At 53.5% G+C, this 21609-nt stretch overlaps 2 protein-coding genes across 3 annotated transcripts in view; one reads left to right on the top strand and one right to left on the bottom strand.

The window, feature by feature from the left end:
- Positions 1–1354: 1354 nt before the first annotated feature.
- Pla2g2c (phospholipase A2 group IIC) lies at positions 1355–13629 on the bottom strand. The gene is given in 3 exon segments (XM_015485597.2): positions 1355–2203; positions 9136–9239; positions 11769–13629. Coding segments are annotated over 3 exon segments (693 nt in total). The 5' UTR covers positions 12140–13629; the 3' UTR covers positions 1355–1985.
- A 7292-nt stretch (positions 13630–20921) lies between these two features.
- Ubxn10 (UBX domain protein 10) overlaps positions 20922–21609 on the top strand; it is an 8997-nt gene continuing 8309 nt past the window's right edge. The window contains exon 1 of one of the 2 annotated variants that reach the window (XM_048816196.1): positions 20922–21593. The gene's annotated coding sequence lies outside the window, so the exon portion shown is untranslated. The remainder of the gene's footprint in view (positions 21594–21609) is intronic. The other variant, XM_015484876.2, reaches the window with a different exon arrangement.

Below are 21609 nucleotides of genomic sequence, written 5' to 3'. Positions count from 1 at the left end.
GCCTCTGGCCTGGAGGCTCTGCCCGCCCCCACTGGGCCTTCCCAAGGCCTGGAGCCTGTCCTCACACAGATGAGTGACTCAAGGACAGCCAGATTTCCCCGTGAATGGAGCCGGCCGTCTACAGCCCCACCTCTGTCCTCTTAGAACCGGGCTCTACACCAAACAGGCTGTCACCCAACCAGGCCCGTCCTTTCTCCTACCAGACGAGGTGCTGGGGCCCCTGGGAGCAGCCTGGATCTCAGGCTGAGCCCAGCTTTTCCGCCCAGCCTCTTCCTTCACCCTGTCTGGGGCTGGTCTCCGCTGTGGTCGGGACTTTCCAGGGCAGGTGCTGCTGGCTCTGCCCGGCCACCCTGCCTTTCTCACAGACCCCTCAGACCCTTCCTGACGCTCCCTGGCTTCAGTTTCCCTTCTGCGGTGACCCCTTCTGTACTGGTGCAGGTGGGGAACGAGGAAGTAGGCCAGGCTACTGCAAGACCGTGGTGCTGAGGCAGGCCGGCCCAGGGGCCCTGGTTCCTGACTGGTTGTCTCGTGCATGAACTCAGCCACCATGGCTCAGCATTTCCCCCAGGACTTTTACACCCAATTCTGTTCATGCACGTGTGTGCGCGCGCATGTGTATATGTGTGTATGTGTGTTCTTTACACCTCTGTTGCCCAGCACCATGCTGGCACATAGCAGATGCCCAATAAATGTGTGTTGGGTGACCTACTGAAATGAGCACCGCTCCTCCTGTGTGCTTCATGACACGTCTGACCCCCTCCTCCCACACTTACCAGGGAAGGGGCAGGGACCATGTCACAATGTTTCAGTGGGCTCTGTGTCTGCCACAGTGCTGAGGCCCAGGAATCTCAACTTAGTAAAGACATGACGAGCCACGCCACAGCATCCTGCCTTGAAAGAGCAGCCTCTCAGCAGCTCGCAGCTCTGCATGCTGTGACCAGCTGGGGAGTCGCTTTTGTCCCTATGACGCTGTCTCATGAGTGTGTGGCCAGAGGTGAGTCAGCTTGGCTGACCTGGGGCGAGCGCGCACACGTGTACCTGATCCAGGTGGGCGCTGTCTCTCCGCAGGTGAGCCCAGGCCTCTTCTCCCAGTGGGAGCCAATGTCCTAGGGAGTAAAAGTGCCCTGGACCTCCGAGACCTGGGGCCTGTCACTTCCACGACTTCTGCGTTCTGAGTAAATCACACGCGGTTCAGATGCAAGGGCGGGAAGGGAGACTGGCCTCTTGCTAGGAACACATGCTCTTGAGCTGAGCTCTGCTGGTGAGAGATGAGGATATCTCGAGGCAAGGACAATCACGGTGGTTTTGCCACCTACGGTTCCACCTGGGGCCTTAAACATCAGAATCCGCCCCGATGAGATCATTTGGACGTTTATTAGAATTTAAGTCTGGAGTGACCAGAGCCTTCTAAACGTGGATGGAAATCTGGGATTCCTCTGATGCCCTCTTTCCCGTTTCTTGGCATCTTCCTGGCTATGAATCCACGTGGCAGCAGGGGGTGCTGACATGTCCTGGTGACCCAAGACACAAAACCAGCATCAAGCTGCTCCTACCTGTGGGTGTCCAGGGGGCAGCCCTGGAGCAAATGAGAGCCAGACCCCAGGTGTGGCTCCCAGAATCCCATTTCCCAATATTTCTGCTTTGTCCCCAGGGTTCCCAGGTAGATCTGTTGTAGGCAGGTTCCCAGGTCTGCCTGGCATCTCAATTTGGGGTTGGGCAGGGGGAGAGTGTAGGGCTCCCTGCTTCTGGATCCCTGTGGGAGGGGGCTGGGAGCTCCTGTCTGCTCCACCCCTTGCTTTATCCTTCCAGCACTGACTACTGTCTGGATAGGTCACTTATTCAGGAGACCTTGGTGGTCCCTCTCTACCCTCAGGTCAGGGAATTCGCCTCACTTCTAACCTCCAGTCCTCAGGGGCTGGAGGAGAAGGTGCACCGAGGTGGCAGTGCCAAAGGGTGGCTTGTCGGGGATAATCAGAGATGGCTTCCTAAAGAATGGCAGGAGAGCAGATGCCGAGTGACAAGGGGCTGGTGGCCTTCCTAGTCCTGGAGCCGGTGCCTGCCGTGCTGGGGCCAGCTGGAGAAGGGCTTGAAGTTTTCTCGTAGGTGGGCGGGCTCTTTCTGAAGCAGTAGCAGGTTGCTGGTCATCACTCTCAGGCCTTCAGCCCGCAGAGGCAACTGTCACCAGGACCCAGGGAACATCCACCTGCAGAGACACACAGGGTCATGGCTTTAAGGCTGGGGAGAGCAGGGAGCTGCAGGGGCCAAGGGCTGAGGCCAGGAAGGGAAGGAGCCAGGCGTCCTTCCCCTTCATCTGCAAGCACTCCCCACCACATCCGGGCACCCACAGTGCTGGAGTGAGCGGCCTAGACGGAAACGAGGGGTGAGGAGGGGGCTGCATGGAGCAGCCCTGAGGTACGTGGGCAGCCACGGGCCATGGGAGGAGGGCAGGGACTCATGTTCCCAGAGCCTATCTCACATTTCTGACTGCCTGCTTGACATGCCACTTGGGTGGCTTGGCACCTCCAACTGGGACGTTCAAAATGGCACCCTGGGCAGACCAGTGCCCCTTCCACCTGCCAAGCCTGTCCTCCCTCCACACTCAATACATGGCACCAACTCTGACTGGAACCAGAAAACTAGGAGTCAACCTGGTCCTCTGTCCACGTCCACACCCAGCCCCGAGTCCTGTTTAAAGTATTTCCACGTTTAAAGTATTTCATGCTCTGCCTGCTTCTTTCCACCATCCTGGCCCAAGTGATGACCAAGTCCCTGTCATCGCCAGCTCTTCCTCCTTAATAGAAGGAAATAAGCAGGAGCAGTCTTGAAATGTCCCCTGAATTATGTTCACTCTTCTTCAAGCCCCACTATGCTTTCCTCTTATTCAGGGAAGACACCCCAGCCCTGGTGGCCGTGGAGCTCACTTGCCCTGACTGCACCCTCCCAGCCTCACCTTCACCCCCCCCCAGCCTCATTCTGCTCCAGGGACTCCAGTCTCTTTTAACTCACACATCTTACCCTGTCGTCCCAGGACCTTTGCACATGCTACCCTCTTGGTCTGAAACCCTTCTCTCCAAGACCTTCAAAGGGTAAGATCCATCCTACACTTTGGGTCTTGATCAAATTCCACCTCCTCAGAAAGGCTGTCCCTGGCCATCCCAGCCACTCTCCCATGTCCCCCAGTTTATGTCATTTGCTCCTTTTCCCAATCTGCACTGGCTGATTGGTTGACTTGCTTGGGGCCTCTCCTCTGTGGAGCATGAGTTCTGGGATGCTGGGTCCCCGTCTGGCTCAGCGTCTCCAACATCTAGAACAGATGTTGGCACCTCAGCCGGAGGCACAAACAGCTGTTGAATAAGTGAATGAGCCTGTGGGCCTCGGGGACCCAGCGTCTGCCCTTGGGTCGAGCAGCCACTAGATGGGGCCTTTTCTTAGGTGTCCAGGGTCCTAGTTGTGTGTGTGTGTGTGTGTGTGTCTGTCTGTCTGTCTGTCTGTCTGTCTGTCTAAGACACAGCTTCCCCCCATTCTAACTCCCCCTGAGTTCCACTGTCTGTGGGGTTGGAGTGACGAAGAAGGTCACCAAACGCCTTGGCGTGTAACCGGGGAAGTCAGCCTCGGTGTCTGTCTATAAAGTGGTGACAAACACAAGTGCCTCCTTCCCGGTGGTGGCAAGGCTGCTGCAGCTGCGCTCCTGGGCAGGGCACTCTGCCAGGCCCACTGCTGCCGTGACAGGAAGAAGCCGTGGCTGCTCAGGGGACCGGCGGGGCTGCAGGCTGTCCGCCGTCCTCCTCTGCAGCGTCCACCTGGCGGCAGGAGCTGTCCTCCCGCGCCCGTCTGCAGGCGCCGTTTCTCAAGGCAGATGTCACCGCCCCACGCCCAGCTGCCCCTCACACTCGCCCTCGGGAAGGTGCCAGGGATGTTCACGCCCCTCCCACTCCTCCTGAGGCCCGGGCCACCTCTGCCCTCCCACTCCCCCTTCCCCATCTGCCACAAGCTGCCCAGGTCCCTCAGGCCCCTCCCCAGGCCCGGCCTCCCCTCTGCTGTCCCTCCCAGAGCAGCAGTGGCAGCCACCCCCCTCTCTCTTCCTGCTTGTCTCTGTCTCTGATCCCTCCTCTCCTCCTCTCTCTTCTCCTGCATCTCAACTCCCAGGCCTCCTCCCTCCCTTCCCCCACTGCCCTCTCCCTCCCCCCATCCTCCTGTCCTTCCTAAATCCTTCCTTCCGTCTCCACCTCCATAGTTCACCCAGCCCCTGGCTCTTCTGTGGATCTCTGCAACGGTCCTTCACTGGGGACTGCCACCCCTCAGCCATGGTAGGACCGGGCCTGTCACCACGGGGAAGAAGAGGCAGCCCTGGGCCAAAAACGCCATCTCTGGGAGCCTCCTCCTAAAAGCAAACCTAGATCAGATCCTGCATCTTGGAGTGTGCTGTAGGAGAAACTGAGGCATGAAGAAAAGGACTGGTGGCTTCAGAATGTTCTTTCCCTTTCCATGAAGTACATCTCCATGAATGAGAGAAGGCCACAGGTCTATGTTCCTGCCTGTGGCTAACCCAGACTCTCACCAGGCCTATCTGTGCCCCCAGCCTGGGCTCAAATTTTCCCCCAATTCTCTGTTCAAGTGGCACTCTTGGTAGCCTGGTCCCTATCAGAATGTCTCAGCACCTCACATATTCTGGATTCCCACCTCCAGCCCAGACCTCTGCCTTAGCGCCAGACTTCAATGCAAGTGTCTCATTGCCGACCCCTTGGATGTCTGACACGTTCCTTTATTAGTCCGTTTTCCATAGCTATAACAAAACACCTGACGCTGCGTAATTTACAAAGAAAGAGGGTTATTTAGCACATAGGTTTGGAGGCTGAAAGTCTAGACAGCAAGGTGGTGGCTCTGTGGGTCTTGCCTGGCTGCCTCCAGGTGGATGGCATCCTGGCAGGAGCATGGCCAGAGGGAGAGATCACACAGCAAGGGCGGAAGTCAGACAGACCCAGGAGGGGCCCATCTTGCTTTTATAAACAACCCTCTGTGGGAACTAAGCATCATCTCATGAGAACTGCATTAGTCTCTTCCAGAACCCCCAGACACCTAGTGACCTCCTACGGGCCCCACCTCTTAAAGTCCCCCATTTCTCAACATGGCCACTCTGGGGACCAAGCTGCCAACACAAGAACCCCTGGGGGACACACTTACCCGTATCCAAACCACAGCACGTCTCAGACTCCAGGGTTCATACCAAACCCCCTGTGTCTCCGTGGTCCGCTCCTCCCCCATTTCGCCAGGTCAGTAGATGGTGCCACTACCCCATGGCCTCAGGCCTCCAGCCTCCATTAGCCTCCCCCTCCTTCAGACCAACTCCAACCTGTGGGCGGGTCCTGGCAACTGCACCTCCGAAGCACAGCCGCCATCTGCCACCACCCCAGTTCAAACTCCGGTCACCCCTCCACAGGGCTCCAGAAGCTGTCTCCTCCTGGCTCCTCATCCCTCCCCTCTTCTGCACATCAGCCACAGGAATCTTTCCAGAACAAAACTCCCACCTGGGGCAGCGCCAACCTCCTCTCCCTTCCTTCCCACTCCTGCCACTGGCAACGAGCCTCAGACCTCCCTCGCAGGCCTCCCTTGGCCACTTGAAGTAGGCCCCCTGCCCCTGGCCTGCACCTTGCCCTAGCTTGGCACCTTGTTTGAGCTGCTCACAGCCTGGTCCCTATCAGAATGTGTCTCCATGGTGACCAGGTCGTGGGCTCTTGCCCCTAGAAGGGAAGCTCCCTCCTGACAGGGGTGGTATCTTTCTCTTTTGCTCTCCGCCCTGATGGCTGGTCTGCCCCCGCAGCATTTGCTGATGGCCTTCCAGGCTGCCCTTACGTGGCCTGGGCACCAGCCAAAGGAGCCTGTGCCGGGGCCCAGGAGCCAGGATCTGGTTCCAGATCTGTGGCTCACGCAGATGACAAAGGTCTTTGCAAACTCAACTCCCAGAAGCTGCCACTTCCGTCTTCCCACTCTGGTAGAGGGGGCATCGGAGGCCCAGAGACGGAGGTGACAGCAGTACAGGTGGCTAGAACCAACCGTCTGTCTCCAAGGCTGGGCTCCTCCCCACACGACACATGCATGCATGCGTGGGTGGAGGGGGGTGTCACTGCCGGTGATCTTAAAGTCCCTTGCAAATGCCAAGTACTTATGTAAGCCCACTCAGAGGAGGGAGAACCACCCCCCAGGCTGCTGGAGGTCAGCTGTCCCCTCCCAGCAAACCAGCCCCTGGGCTCTGTCAGAGGCCTGTCTCTGCATTGATCTCCTGGTGGCATTCAGGTGGACAGACCAAGTTGTTTTGCGCCTTCCCTTCCGGGCTCACCTACCACATCCCTCCCCGGCAGCCACTGGTTGCTAGGCAACATGGGACCAGGCTTGGGTGCAGGATTTCAGAACTCAAGGGAGGCTGGGGAGGGGTTAACCCTTGCAGGGCAGCTCTTTGAACAGAGGGGTAGGGGTAGGGAGGGGGGCCTACCCCAGGAGAGTGGCCGGAACAGCCTTGGCCGCCCAGTGCTTTCCACCAAGTAGAGGGGAAGAGGAAACCTGGACAGACCGGGAATTCGCCGTGTCCCAAAGGAAGGGCACTAACTGGGTAGCCACTGCAGGCCAGCTGCTGTAGCAGGTCACTCTCCTCAGTGCTCCCAGACACTTTGATGAGCTCCGCTGTATAGACAGGGGACGAAGGCCCAGCTGGAAGGGGGGAGGCTGGGAGGGGGCACGTGGGGGTGGGACCCAGCTCTGCCTGGCTCCTTCGCCTTTTAGCAGAAGTGGGAAGATCTGAGCCATTACAGAGGCCCTCGTTGCCCTCCCTGGGCCAGGGCTGAACCTTCTGACTAGCTTGCTGCAGATCATGAGGCCTACATTTGTGTGACAGTCCTTCCAACAAGCATGAGCCTGTGACCGTCTACAGGGCAGGGTGGTGGGAGGCAGGCCCACCTGGCTCTGAACCCCAACTCTTCTCTCCCTGACTGACCGTGGTGGTGACTCAACCTCTCTGAGCTCAGCCTCCTCTTTGATAGTGGAGAGAATAGTACCCACCCGAGAGGCCCATTTCTGGGGTTCAAGGTGCTGCATGTAGAGCATCTATCTTGCCACCTGGAGTTTCCATAAGAATGTGACTCGCAGGACAGGAGGAGCCTGGCCTGCCCTTGTTCTGTGCCTGGCCCTGGCACAGTGCTGGCATTGGACAGGCACCCAGGGGTGCTCAGTGCATACTGGGCAGGTCAATAATTGTTGCCTGGGTCCCAACACACAGCAGCCACAGATCCAGCAAGAGCCCAGGTGGCCTGGCTCTCGGCTCACTGCTGGGGGTTGCTGATGCCCGGTGCTGACACACAGCCCCTCCTGTGCTAGGCCCCTGGGCAGGGGGGGCTCCAGACTGCGGGAGCCCGGGGCAAGGCTCAGGGAGCACGTGAGGAAAGCACAGCCCAGGCCACCAGCTGGCCAGTCAGCTCTCGTCACCACCCGGCACAGGCCAATCAAGGGATATGTGCCACCTGGTGGGGCTCCAGCCTCCTCCCACCCCCAGTTACTTTCCTGCATCCTCCCATCTCCTGAGGTACAGAGTGTCCCCACCGGCCCTCTGCCCTGTGAGCAGCCAGGGCGGAGGCTTGGTCTGGGCCTCTGACCAGGGGAGGAAGCCTCTCTCCACCCCCTGATTCCACTGCCCTCCCTTGACACCACCTGTTCCCTTCTTCCCCATCCTTGCACTTTGTGAGCGCATCAGAGGAAGGTGCCCTTGAGCATTCTTCTCCAAAAGTGGGGCCTTTTTGACCACGGTAAGGGGACACTTGACACCTTAACCAAGATGAAGAGGGGAAGCCCTGTAAAACACGACCAGGAACCAGGTTGGGGACGGTCGGGGGGACCTTGCCAGGCATCCCTCCCTCTCTGACAGTCACCGCCCCTCCTCATGGGGCAGACAGCCCCTGGCCTCAAGAAGGTGTCATTCTTGTGTTGAAACAAACAACGCCCTGGGGCACCACCCCCACCTTCCCCTCTCCCAGTGTGGCCTTAGGGGCGTCATGGAAGAGGTGCTTGGCTTTAGGCCTGAGGATGACCCTGGGCAGAGAGCTCCAGCTTGAAGCCTGTTTGGGCTCCCCTGGGGAAAGGGGTGCTTCCCGTCAGGGGAGCACTCATGGGGGTCAGGGGCCATGCAGGGGGCGGCGGGAGGAGCTGAAGCTGATCTTCTCCAGCCAGTGTCGGAGCCTCCAGTCTACCCCACGTCCGTCCTCACAGCTGGTGCCCAGAAGACCTCACAGTCCCAACCCTGGGTCTGGGTACGAGCCGAGTTAGAATCCCGGGTCAGCACACTGAGCACTCTGGATTGTGGGGGGGTGCGTGTCCTTGGGATGGTTTTCCCTGACCTCACGGAGACAGATGAGCTCCAGAAACCCTCACTGATGGAAAATCACACCGGGGAGGAAAGGTGTTCACGCACCTCCACCCTAGGAAGGGAGCCCCACTCCGTATGGGGGACCCAGACCACCGGCTGGAAGGAGTGTGACTCACAGAAGGCTACTGCCCAAAGCCACTTGCTCTTTAGACAACACTTGCCCTACCCATACCTGCACCCCACCAGCCGCTCCACGCCTCGGGACCCCAGGTCGTTCCCCGTGGGTGGACTCTCAGTGTACCTGCCCACTCTGGCTTTTTCCACCTCTTTCAGTGGCCTCAATATCCTGTGAACTCCCTTCTCAGATTCCTCCTAGTTACTTTTGTGTCCCCCATGGCACCGACCTGCATGCCTGGCATGCAGTTGCCCTTAACGAGTATTTGCTCAACTGAAAGTCGGTTGAGCTGCTTTGTTAACACATGCCAGAAATAAGGAAGAATGTTTGCAATAGCAACAGTTGCCAAGGGAAGCTGCAAAGACAATGTAATCTCAAGTCAACAACTTTTTATTGAGCATGTACTATTTGCCAGGTGCTGGAAACACAGCTTTGGGCAGAGAGACCAATGAGAGATAAAACAAGACCAGAGCTCCTTGGTCTTGCCCCTTTCCATCTCAAAGCATCTGGAAAAAAAAATCTCATTTCCTAAAAGACCACTGGGTCAGCAAGGAAGTGGTGGTTAAGGAAAGACCAAATTCTAAGGCATTTCCCTACAGAGAAGGCTACTCACAGACCACCGTCTTGTTGATGATGTGGGACTGGTAGCTGTTCAACACAGGCTGGCAGCCAGACTCCTTCAGCCTCTCGTAGCAGCAGTCATGTGTCACACAGCATCTGGGGCCAGATGAGAGGGAGATGACGGATGGCATCTGTGCAAGGGTTCCTGGGGAATTGGCTGGAGGACCTCAGGTGGAACAGCAAGGGACTCACCTGTCTCCCCTCCTGGAGGCAGAGTGGCGAATACTACTAAAACAGTTGTCCCTCGGTTCCAAGGAGGAAGGGTTCTGCATCCCTGAGGATACTGAAGTCCTCAAGCTCAAGTCCCTTATGTAAAATGACATAATATTTGCCTATAAGCTACACATGTCCTCTATAATACCTAATGCAATGAAAATAATCATTACACTGTGTTGTTTAGGGAATAACAAGAAAAAAGCCTATATGTGTTCAGAACAGACGCATTGTGTTTCAAATAGTTTCCATGTGAGGTTGGTGGAATTGAGGATGCAGAGCCCGTGGTTACCGCTGGCCGACTGTAATATTAAAAATAAATAAAAACAGCCAGTAATGTCCACTGAGCCCCCCTAGTACCTACTGCTGTTTCCTTGGTGACTCGGTCCCCTGAGCAGTACAGTCATTGTCCCCATCTTGTAGGTGAGGAAAAGCGATTCAGAAAGGCAAATTTCTCAAAATTATGTGGGTGGCCTGTGGGGTGTGTGCGTGCGTGCGAGTGAGTGAGTGTGTGTGTGTGTGTGTGTGTGTGTGTCTAAGGAGAGAGAAAGAGAATTGCTATATATCATATTAATAGATCTGATACTTAATAGTTGTTGGTTAAGTGTTTAGTTCAACAAAAGAATGTTGATATATTCATGATATTTGCAAGACCCAACAATTTGTTGATTACAAATCTTTGTGAAGTTAGCTGCTGTCCTGGAAATACAAAACAAATTAAGAACAGGGCGGTAGCAGGAGTTTACATTCTAATCATCTAATGGTTACCCTTAAGTAGCCGAGACCTAGCACATATCCTACCCTGCAGGAAGCAATAAACCTTATCATTTGAATATACACATGATCATGTGGATACAATAAGTTTAATCACAGCCCTAAGACAAAGGATACATAATAGAGACCTCGTGAAAGGGGGGGAGGGCTGAAAATACCTGTGTCTTCAAGAGTAATAGTGACATTTCAAATTAGGGAAAAACACTAAGGGGAGGTAAGATAAAAACTAATAATTAAAATGATAAAAAAAAATCATGTGGCTGGGAATGATAGACCCAGAACTCAAATGGGTCCCTGAGACTCTTCCATTTGTCCAGCCATTTTTCCTGAGCACCTTCTATGTGCCAAGAACTGGGATAGTCGTGAAGGAGAGTACTGTCAACAAGAACAGTCACAGTCCTGCTCTCAGTGCTCAGAGCTGGCTGGGGGCTGGGGGACGGGAGGCAGGAGGGAACAGCAGGGGATTGGCCTCTGCCCGCTTCTTCCACCAGGAGGGTCAGGGATGTGGAGCCCCCGGCGACAGCCAGTAAGTAAGCTCACATCCTAAGACAGAATGCCAAGGACGGCGTTTCCATTCCCTTTCCCTTTCCCATATGCAGGCGGGCTCTTGGCCTTCATCTTTGGCTCACAGTTCTGAATCTGCCTTTGAACTTGGACCGGGAGGCACACATCATCAAGGAAAGGGGACAGGCTATGACAGAGGCAAACCCTATTCCAGTCCTGGTTTTGCCACTTAGGACCACAAGGCTTAGCGGCTCTTGGTCTGGGACCCTCCCCTGTCCTCACCTGTAACATGGGGGTGGTGACACCGCCTCCTACAATCACTAGGAGGGTTAAATTAGTCCTCGTGCAGACCACCTGTCCTGGCCTGTCCGCTGTTCCACCACCAAGCACGGGAGACTCAAGCTCAGGTGTGATATTTCAGGCCCTGTGGTAGGGACATACCTGTCCAGCTAGGTTGAATGTGGCAAGGAACACTTTGTCTTCTTATTTCTTCAAATGAAGCAACACGCACACTACCCAGTTTCCTCCCTACACCCTCCCCAGATGACACCAGCTGTCACCTCTTCTAGGAAGCCGCACTCGCCCACCCCATCCTTAGGAGCAGGCCTTGGAATCCAGGTCGGGGCCGTGTGATCGCACCCAGATGGTCAACTTTTCCAAACTGGGCCACTTGGATTCTCTCCTAGAACATGTAATAGGGCCGGGAGGCAGCAGGGTAGTCTAGCCACACCCGTAATCCTAAAATCCAAGGGCTGGGGGAAGAGCACACAGTTCCTTTAAAATAGCTTCTAGTGCTCTGGACAGGACCAGCTATGTGCCATGCAGGGCCTGGTGTGGAAGGGAACGCAGACCTCTTGTCAAAAACGGCAAGGTGGTGGCAGCAGCACATATACACGTTGGGCCCTTAGGAGGACTGGCCTGGCCAACTTCATGGTCACGTGTTCAAGAAGCTGGCCCCGGGCACAGGCTCTTCAAGTCCCACCCTGTGACCCTTCCAGTCTTTTCTTACGTTGGCCTGAGTTGGTTTCTCTACTTGCCATGAAAGGCTCCAGGTTCTCCCCTGCCTCTCTCTGGCTTCAAGCTACAGCTTCAGTGCAAATCAAATGGCAGGTGGCCTTGGAGCCCTGCACACACCTGTCTGGGTCGTCCACAGGGATCCCTTTTTCTCTGAGCCCACAGTAGCAGTCCTATCCATAGTAGGAGAGGAAGGCTCTCCTTCCCGTGATGTGGCTAACCATCCTCTGGAACTGCCAGAAGCTGCTGAGGGTGGGGACTGTTACTGGCAATGAGGAAACAAGGAACAGGAAAAGCGGCAAAGAGTATGGTGCAGCCTTGGCATCCCCCACCAGGGTGCTTTGAATGGGGGCTGTCACCAGGTCCCTAAAGCAAAGTGATGGCCTGGCTGGGATCATTGGCCTCTCTCCTGGGGAAGAAATAAGACCAGGTTTACCCCGCCACACAGGGTTTCTTGCTAACCCACGATGAGCACCCGGTTTCCATGACATTTAGGACAATGCTCCACTGCCTTCCCCTCAAATGTAGAAAATCACCACTGGAGGCAGAAGCCCCCTCAGGTCTGATGCAACATTAACAGGAAAAGTTCAAAGCTAGAAATGCCAGTCCCTCCGGATATCATCAGGCATTTACAACCTCAAAGGAGAAATCAAATATGTACGAGGCAGGAGAAACACCCTCGATCCATATTTTAAAATAGCAAATGCACGTGGACTCAGTGATTTTTACTTCTACAAAATGCTTCCAGAAGCGGGCACAAAAATATATACAAGGATGTTTATGCGGTATTGTTTGTGATATCAGAACAATGGAAACCAGCCACGTGCCCACCAATGGAGGGTGGGTAATAAAATTAGGTGTTTTGAAGATATATTATCTTTAATAGCAATATCTCTAGGCAATGGGATTTAGGAGGTGGACAGAGAAACCAATTGGAAACAGTTATTTTGTATACAGCTATGCAATTTGTTTTTATTTTTTACAATGAGCAGGTATTATTTTTCTATTACAGTGTTTCCAGGTGTGTGTGTGGGGGGGAGGGGTAAGGACCTAGATGATTGAACACCCAAGTTTTAGGAGTGGTTACACCTTCGTGTAGGAAAGGAATAGGTTCCAGGAAAGGTGAAGAGGGGCTGCTGCAGGTACTCAGTATTAACTTTGCAATAAAAATACAGACAAAACATGAACTTGAAGAAGAAAACCAAAGGCAGAGTTTGGGGGCATTTTTCCGGGCGCCTTCCTGCCTCGTTGCCCTGTTGGAAGCCTCACTATTGTGGCAGAAGCCCCCTCCTGCTGCAGGCAGGAGTCGGTGCTTCTACTCTCGGAGGAGGAAAAGTTTCTGGTCCACCTATATTTGCTTTTTTAAAAAATGGATTGAGACTGTCTTTCCTAACTCATACATATTTTGTTTTTTCTGTGAAATTGTAAAGGCATGATGATATCCAGAGGGGCTGGCATTCTTAGCTTTGAACTTTTCTTATTTTACATCAACCTGAGCCAAGAGGGGTCATTTTCAGTTCCTGGAGAGAGGTGGGACCCCTCTCGGGCTGCAGCTCTTCAGGACATGCTGTGGGGCAACAGAAGGGACCCCTCCTGCATACAGTTTCCTGTTATACCATGACCTTGAAAGCTGTCAATTCCACCACTAGGGGTAGTTTAGACATTTTTAAGATTAGGGACCCGAAAGTTACTGTTATACAGCTGAAATAGACATTTTTTAAAAAATGAATTTGGACAAATATCTACTCAACTAATCCAGAATAAATCTACGAATTTTCCAAAACTCAGAACATTTTCCTAGGGGGACTTTCTTCATTTTGCACAGGAATGCAATCTGCTCCCCTGGTCACAATGACTAACAGTGACCAGTTATTCCTTAAGTCATCGTTAGAATGTCTTTCTGATAATAATGCACCACACCTAAACTAGCTAGATATGTGCCTGCCATTTTGCGCAGAAGCCACAAAACTTTAAATAAAGGCAACTAACATCCAAAGGAAGACCCTCCCAGGGTCAGAAGTGGTCGAACCACAGCCGGTGCCTCTTCTGAGTACAAAGCCAGAAACATCCTAGAAGTTCTGAGATCTCAGCACTGGGGTCAGCACACTCTGCAACAGAAACAGAAGCAAAACTTTGGTGGCAGACTGTTTCGGTGACTTGTGGTCTTCCCTCACCCAGTGCCACCTCAGGAGGGGCCACCCCAATGGAAGAGCGAGGACAGCATCCTGGTACCACCTATCTGGCTTACTACTTATGGCAGGAGATAAGGACAACAAGAAGGGCAATGACCTTCATCCCCAAGGACAGCAGGGGTCCAGGGAGCCAGGGTCCCACCTTCTTTGTCTGTCAGTGGAACTCCTTTTTGGGAAGAAGTGACTGGAATGAGACAAGGCCATATGAGTGCAAACCAGTCACTGTGCAGGCCTCGGAAAGCCTTCAGCAGAGGGTGCAGAGAGCTTTTTTCAATTCTCTCTGAATATGATATCCTTCCTGGTATTTAGACCCAAATATTAAAAAATAAGAAGGACTTCATTAAAAAATCCAAGTATCATTTTTTTAAAACTTCTTTGAACAACACCATCTCTTCAACATTTTCTTTTTCCTTTGGAGGAGTCAGGAGTCCCTCTGTTCTCAAGTACAAATGACACATACACTGTTCACGATGGCACTCCAGCTCAGGGAAACCTGGTTCCACTTGCATCTCTGTCCAGGGGTTTTCCCCGTTTGAAACCCTGGTGTCTTGGTGGTAAACTCCGTCCCTCCGAAACTTGGCTTCCTCCTGTAAAGTGAGACTAATAATCCCTATGAGCAATGTCAAGCCTTTATTAAGAATGCTAAGGGCCTGGCGGGTATTGTATGACTCAATCCTCACATCTCAGGAGTTCCTATGATCACCATAGAGAGGGGGTAACGGAGGCCCCGAGAAGCTGAACCAATTCCTTATAATCCTACAGCTGTCTACTCCACGGACTTGTGGGAACCAGTTGAAACAATGAAAATAAGACTGTTACCTGTTATAAACCACAGAAACAGGTAAACCTCGTGTTTTCATTACCATCAGTGGTAATGACACCCAGATTAGGCACACTGCCCATGGGACAATGGAGGAGAATGGGGTCTTGTGTCCCAGTGAGCCACATGGGCCCCATCATAAATCAGGTTACGCCTGATAATGTCAGGACTTGGAGCGTGAACAATAGCTCAGCTGAGCCTAGAGACTTTGGCAGGTGCCCGAGCTGCGGCTCGATTTTCACCCCGTGGCAAAGTTTCCCAGGGAAACTCAAAACACCCAGCCTGCCGCAGAGCCCAGGGAGAGGTGACCAAGTGCGTTTACTATTTTGCCCTCTTTGGCAAAATTCTGGTGGATGCTGTGAGGCTAGGCCCTGACCAGGTCGTGTGCTGGCCACCCTTCCTTTCCTTGCTATGCAGGAGGTTTTTAAAATTAGGTTCTACCTCCACAGGCTTTTGCTTCCCTTTTCTCTTCTGAGTTTGAAAAAAATAATTATGCGCAGCTTTGGTGCACAAAGGAGAGACATCTTTTGAATGGGCAGGCGATGGTATTTTAAAGAGACAAAGAGAGGGGTCAAAGTTGGCTACTGGTAATGAAATCTGACAGACTCTTATTAAGCACCAACTGCGTGCTTGGCTAATGAGAAGATTCTGGCCCAAGCAAGGCTGCCAAGCTGGCCGCAGATACCAAATACGTATAGGCCAAATATAGCCCTAAGCGCCGTGTGGGCAGAAGGTCTGGGTTCACTTCTCCATTGGTTCTTCCGTGTTTAGCTGGATCTTCAGGGAGGACATGCCAGCTGCTCCCCACCCTCACTCTCTGGGAACTGCCCCCTGCTACAAGGTTCCCTGTGTCTCGAGGTTATGACCCCTTAGGGGAGAAGGGAAAGGGTGGTCTCTAGTTCATGCCTGGCTGGGGTGATGTTTTTAAGGCTTGGCCCCTGCCTCTTTCAGGACAACTCCGAGAGGCCTTGCCAGCCCCAGAACTCCCTGGAGGACTGGCCAAGACCTCAGCAACTGCCTGCATCAGCTTCGCCCTCTATGCATCAGCTTCTCCTGCTATATGCCAGTGTCCCCCACAGCGTCAGATTCTCCCCCCTGTGACATCTTTCCCCATGCATGTCAGCTTCTCCCTTTGTAAGTTGGATTCTCCTTCTGGGTCAATTTCTCCCACTGTATTAGCCTTTTCTCCCCCCATCCCACCCCTGAGGCAACTTTGTCTTCTGCCCAGTCTTGCCTAGTTCAGTTCCCAACAGCTGGACCTCCTGGGAGGCTCCCAACAATGCGCTTCTCTGTCTGAGTCTGTATCCAGGGAGCCCAGTGGAAGCTCACGTGGAGCTGGGAGCACTGCTCCAGAGCTTGTAGAAATAAATGTCTTTTGTGCTCAGAGGCAGGAGCGTGAACCCTCTGGGGAGGGTCACAGAGAGCTTCCCTCAGGAGGGGGCACTGAGGAGGCCTTGAATGAACTTCAGCCTGTATTCTGCTCCCATTTCCTTCTCCCTACAACCCTTCAAGGTAGGCGCCATCACTGTTGCATTTGACAGACGAGGAAACCGGGGCTCAGAGGAGAGAAATGATCTGAAAATAATCCACACAGCTACCAAGTGGCAGGGCCAGGATTTAACTTCTGTCCCTAACTCCAAACCCAGGGCTTCTTCCTGCTCACTAGGTCCCCACCTAGACCCCCTCGTCCCCGTGGCATTCTGAAGGTCTCAGCATTTTCGGAGATCACAGCTACCACTTGGGCGAGACAGATGCGGTTCCCTCCTTTTGACTTTTGGTTTGGGACTGAGACAAAACCAAGAGCTCGGGGCCAGAGAGCCAGAGAGGGAGGGGCAGCCACATTCAACCGACTCCTGCAGCAAGTGGGGGGCCCTGGGAGCCCCTCCAGGTTATGTGCGCAACTCATTGATCCATCTTTCAACACACAGCACTGAAACCCTGGTGGACTCTGCGAAGGAGAAAGTAAGATGGACATAAACTGCAAAGCCCCACGAGAACCAAGGTCACAGCCATTTTATCCACTTCCTAATCCCTAGCACCCACCTAGCACCATGCCTGACACAATGAGTACCGACGACGACGAAGAGGACAACTTATATATTGCACTCTTTAACACCCTGCTAGGTTACCGACCACGCCACGTTTGCTATTATTGCTATTATGATATCTTCTTCATCGTACACAAAAGTAAACTAGGCAAGGAGAGATGGGGGGCACATACACACCTGAGGAATGAATGGATGAGTGAATGGTCACTGTCTTGTCATATTTCGAGTCACATAGACAAAAGCAATACCTACAACCAACCTAGTACCAACTTGGGGCCTGCAGGTTGTCTCCGTGAGTCCTCTTGGGATATTCCCAATGAGGCTTATGTTATCGATCCCAGTTTATCACTGAGGGTAACTGAACCTGGCAGAGGTTAGGTCATTTGCCCTTCGAATTGACAGGTGCCAGACTTACCCCCAGGTGCACCTGACCCCCAAAGTGGGCACTCCTCCTCACCTGGTAGTTACATGAACCATTGGCCCAACGGCTGCACCTACCCAAAACACAGCTGGGAAGACAAGACCCAGCCACCCAAACAGCTCCGCAGATACCACAGCGCTCTTATTTTACTCACAATTCTAACAAGCCCCTAAACACACCCTTTTTCAGAGCCAGCTGTTGCACAGGAATGAAATCCAGAGTGGCTTTCTTGGTAGGAAGGCCAGGGAGGAAAGATAAACCAGTAACTATGGAGGCCTGTGAGCCTGGGGCCACTGAGTGTGGGGGCAGATGGCTGGTGGCATTAGCTGTATTGCACCGGAGCAGCCAGGACAAGGTGCTCTGTGCAGAGCTCCTAGGCAGACAGCAAGCAACACAGATCCTATCACAGGAGAGAGGCCTGGAGCTGGCCCTATTTCCTGTCAGAGGATTTAAGCTCGGCTTCCTCCTCTGAGATGGAGACAGTGGTCCTGCCCAGCCCCCAAGGAGCACCAACAGATTCAACCAACTCCCAAAGGTAAATGCACTTGGCCGACAGTTGCCAAGGTAACGACAGTGCTTGTCGGAGTCTGCTCAACGAGACCCAAAAGTAGGCAACTCATTTTTGGATATTTTCCAACAATATGGGGAAAACAATAAAGCCCTAAATACTTCAAGGGGTAAGCTTCATTATCTAGAAACTTCCCTCCGGCAGATGCCCTCAGGAAGCTGATTCACCAGGAGACATGACTAAGGTACCAGCCGCTCAGCCTCGTTAACTAGATTATCCACCCAGTTCACATTCCTCCTGAAGGTTATCCGGAACCTCAATGCAAACGTCTAATGGGATCAAGAAGCCCCAGAGCAAGACACCGGGTACAGGTAGAGTGTGGTGGCTCATGCCTACAATCCCAAAAGCTTGGGAGGCTGAGGCAGGAGGATCGCAAGTTCAAAACCAGCCTCAGCAACTTAGTAAGGCCCTAAGCAATTTAGTGAGACCCTGTCTCAAAAATTTTAAAAATAATAATAAAATAAAAAAGGCCATGGATGTGGCTCAGTGATTAAGCACCCCTGGATTCAGACCCCAGTACCCTCCCACTGAAAAGACCCTGGGTATAGACACTGAAGTCTAGAAATCGCTAGTTGGAAATGGGGCCAAACGCTCTTTCAGAACAAGTCTCTAAAAAACTGGACCTTCTGCCTTCAGCTGGGCCTGAGGGACCTCAAGCCGGTTAGCTTTGGGGCCATCAGCTGGCAGCTCCTAGGATTCTCAGGGGAAAAGCCAGCGTGGAATGAACATCACCACCATTACTAATTCAATTCTCATTAGCTGAGCACCCACCACACAGCAGGCAGCACCTAGGCAAAGGGGAGGAGCTCATAACCCTGAAGGAGAGCCTCATGGTCAGAAAGCAACCCTCATTAAGCACTTCCGAGTGCCAGGCACTGTGCTAGGACCTGTCCAGGCGTTATCTCACTTTACCCTCCCAGCAATCCTATTCTACAGATGTGGAAACTGAGGTCCAGAGAAGGGAAAGTCCTTGGCTGACAAGTGGTGGAGCCAGGACTGAAATGCAAGCTTTGACTCCAGGGACCTTGCCTGCAACACCTACCACCAGCTCAACAGCAGCTCCACATACAGTGCTTTTGGAAATGTGGGGAAAGGGCAGAGTGGGGTTCTGGGATACAGAGTGGGCACTGGAACCAGGTGGATATGAGTTCCAACACAGCTCTGCCCTAATGAGCTGGGGGTCCTGAGCACAGTGTTTTCTAAAGCAAAGGAGGTCAATGGTGTCTCCTGAAGGAGCTGAATGCTGCCATCTTGGGCATGTTCCACTGGACCAGAGGGGACCAGCAGGAGCACATGACATTGGCTCAGGAGTAGTCAGGAAAGGCCTTCATGGAAGAAGGGCCTTGAAGGATCAGGCAGTTTGGGTTCACTTCAAGGAAGGGAGCAAGGTGAGACAGGCAGGAGCAAAGACGCTGGAGACGAGAAAGCTGAAGGTCCATTTGGGGAACACCTGGCTGGAGTGCAGGAGAGAACTGGGGGAGTGGAGTGAGACAGAGATGGAAAGGAAGGGGGTCCACACGTAAGCTGGCAGGGCAATACCCCCGACCATGTTTACCAAGAACTCAGTGTGTGTGCCGGAGACTAGACATTAGAGGTGCATCCTTTGAAGTCACTCTTGCAGGGCTGGGGACCGAACCCAGGGCCTCACACATGCTAGGCAAGTGCTCTACTGCTGAGCTACACCACCAGCCCTGAAGATATCTTCTTTAAAGGTAGAGTCACAGCCATGGACAGCCCGGCTTCCTCTCCTTCCCTCCAGCCTCCCCCTGGGGCTGCACATGACACGACCCTGGAGAGCAAAAGGCTTGTACCGCTGAGCATGAACAGACCACGGGCACAATGACCACTTTACTGTGCACTGCCAAGGGCGCACACCCATGGGGGGTGAGAAGCCCATTTGCTTCTCCAAAGGATTACATAATTCCTAGGTGATGTTAAAATAGCTGATGAAGAATCTACTTTAATCTTTTCTGAGTGGGTGCTGAAGGGCTGAAGGCATCGCTTAGATATTTCTGACAGAATCATTAACAAGAAATAAGCCATAAGCACCAACCTGCAAAACTATGGGCTCCTAAAACTGCCAACTCCTGTACCTTTCTGGGGCCACAAGACTCCTGCTGGGCAAGTGACAGCTGGCATCCCAACAGGCTTGCCCAGCCCAGGCCTGCACCAGCAGCTCCATAAATCAAGAGCTTTCTCTCTGAGATGGGCAGAAACACGACCATGATCCCCTCCCCACCCACCACTGCCTCAAAAATCTTGCTGCCTATGCCCATCCACACATAATCACATCCAGCCCATGCCTGCTCCTCTACCCCTGGCTCAAATTGTATTGAAAACAATCTGATTTGTAACTCTATCAGCATACAATATGTCTTCTCAACAAAACTGAATGTTCTGAAGATTTAGTTCTGTTCATAGCAAAATCGCACACCTGCACAGCCAGGACAGGCAGGGTCTGATCCAAGGTCACATCAGGGGGTTGAGGAGCAATAGTAGATATTTAGCCCCAGAGCTAGATAACAAATCTATGGTTCTTGCATATCTAGCACCTTTGCCTTCTAATAATACATCCACTAAATTACTCATCTGCATATTCCAAAAGTCTAGAATAGAACCTGGCAGACAGTGGTCCAGTTGGGGCTTCTTTTAAAGTCAATTTTGGAAGAAAAGCTTCATCTGTTAGGTCAGGACATGAAGAATGAATGGGAATTAGGCAAAGGAAGGGGAAGAATCTTCCAGGTTAAGGGGCTAGCAGGAGAAAAGTCCTGGAGTACAGTGAGAGTGTGTATGTGTGACCACGTGGTGTGACAGGCCGCGTGGAGGCGCAGTTAACCTCAGACAGAATCCAAGGACAGCCCCTTTCCATTCCAACTGGCAGGATGGAGAAAGCAAAGGCAGGCAACTTGTAGGTCTGACGGCAGACGGCTATAAAAGTTTCCATATGATGCCTTCTATTTTTTCTCTGCAGAGGGCAGTAAGATTATCTTCCAAGATGCAGGAGGAAGGGGGAGAGGTAGGAGGTTTCAAGAGGGAAGACAGGTTTGAAATAGCCACTGAGGGGAAGGAGAGAGAAGGGAGGAGAAAATGGCAGACCTGCTGAGCAGCACCCACGTTCCAGTTGAGGTTGGAGACCACACTTTCCATCACATCAATGTGTGTGACCTGCCAAGGTTTCTTTAGGATCCAGATGTGGGTAGAGGGATGGGGCTGGGGTTCCACCGCACCTTAGGGATAGAAAGAGAGCAGGACAAGGTGTGGAAGGTTCTTGCCAAGACAATGGCTGAGGCGATGAGCCAGACTCCAGGGTCTGGGAAATGCAGAGCAAGAGCCTGAGACGTCCTAGAAGTGACTTCCCGTGTTTGAAGTGAAGGAGGTCCTGGCCAGGCCCTCAGAGGAGGTGTGGCGGCCCTGGCTCAGAGGTTCAGGATGTGCGCCCAGAGTGGGCGGCTGGAACCGGTGCCCAAAGGGCGGTACCCAGGAGGAGAAGCGGATCAGTGGTCCTGCTCCCCAAAAAGCAGCCACTGGGATTCTAGGGTTGGCCGGAATCAATCAGTCCCTAAGCCTCCTTTTAAACCAGGGAGTCAGGGTCGCTGGGAGGGTCAGGGTCTGATCCAAGGTCACATCAGGGGGTTGAGGAGCAACGGGCAGCGAGGTGGGGAGGGCAGGAGGCGCGGGCTGGGGTCCGGTCGCCTCCAGCTGCAGGGCTGAGGGTCCGGCGACCTGGGGCTCTGACCCGCCCCTCCCGGCCCGGCTCCGGACCGCACCCCTCCGGGGCCGGTTCCGGTCGGACCGGAAGCACGTGGCCCCCTATCCCGCGCGGTTGCCGGGGAGACGGGGCTGTTACCAGCGGGCCGCGCCAGGCGCAGGAGGTGGCATGGAGCCGGAGCGGCGAGGTGAGCAGGGCAGGTT

This window comes from Marmota marmota, unplaced genomic scaffold (assembly GCF_001458135.2).
Source record: "Marmota marmota marmota unplaced genomic scaffold, marMar, whole genome shotgun sequence".
Lineage (NCBI taxonomy): Eukaryota > Metazoa > Chordata > Mammalia > Rodentia > Sciuridae > Marmota > Marmota marmota.
Note: the sequence above shows the minus strand (reverse complement) of the source record. Positions and strands in the feature narration are given on the sequence as shown.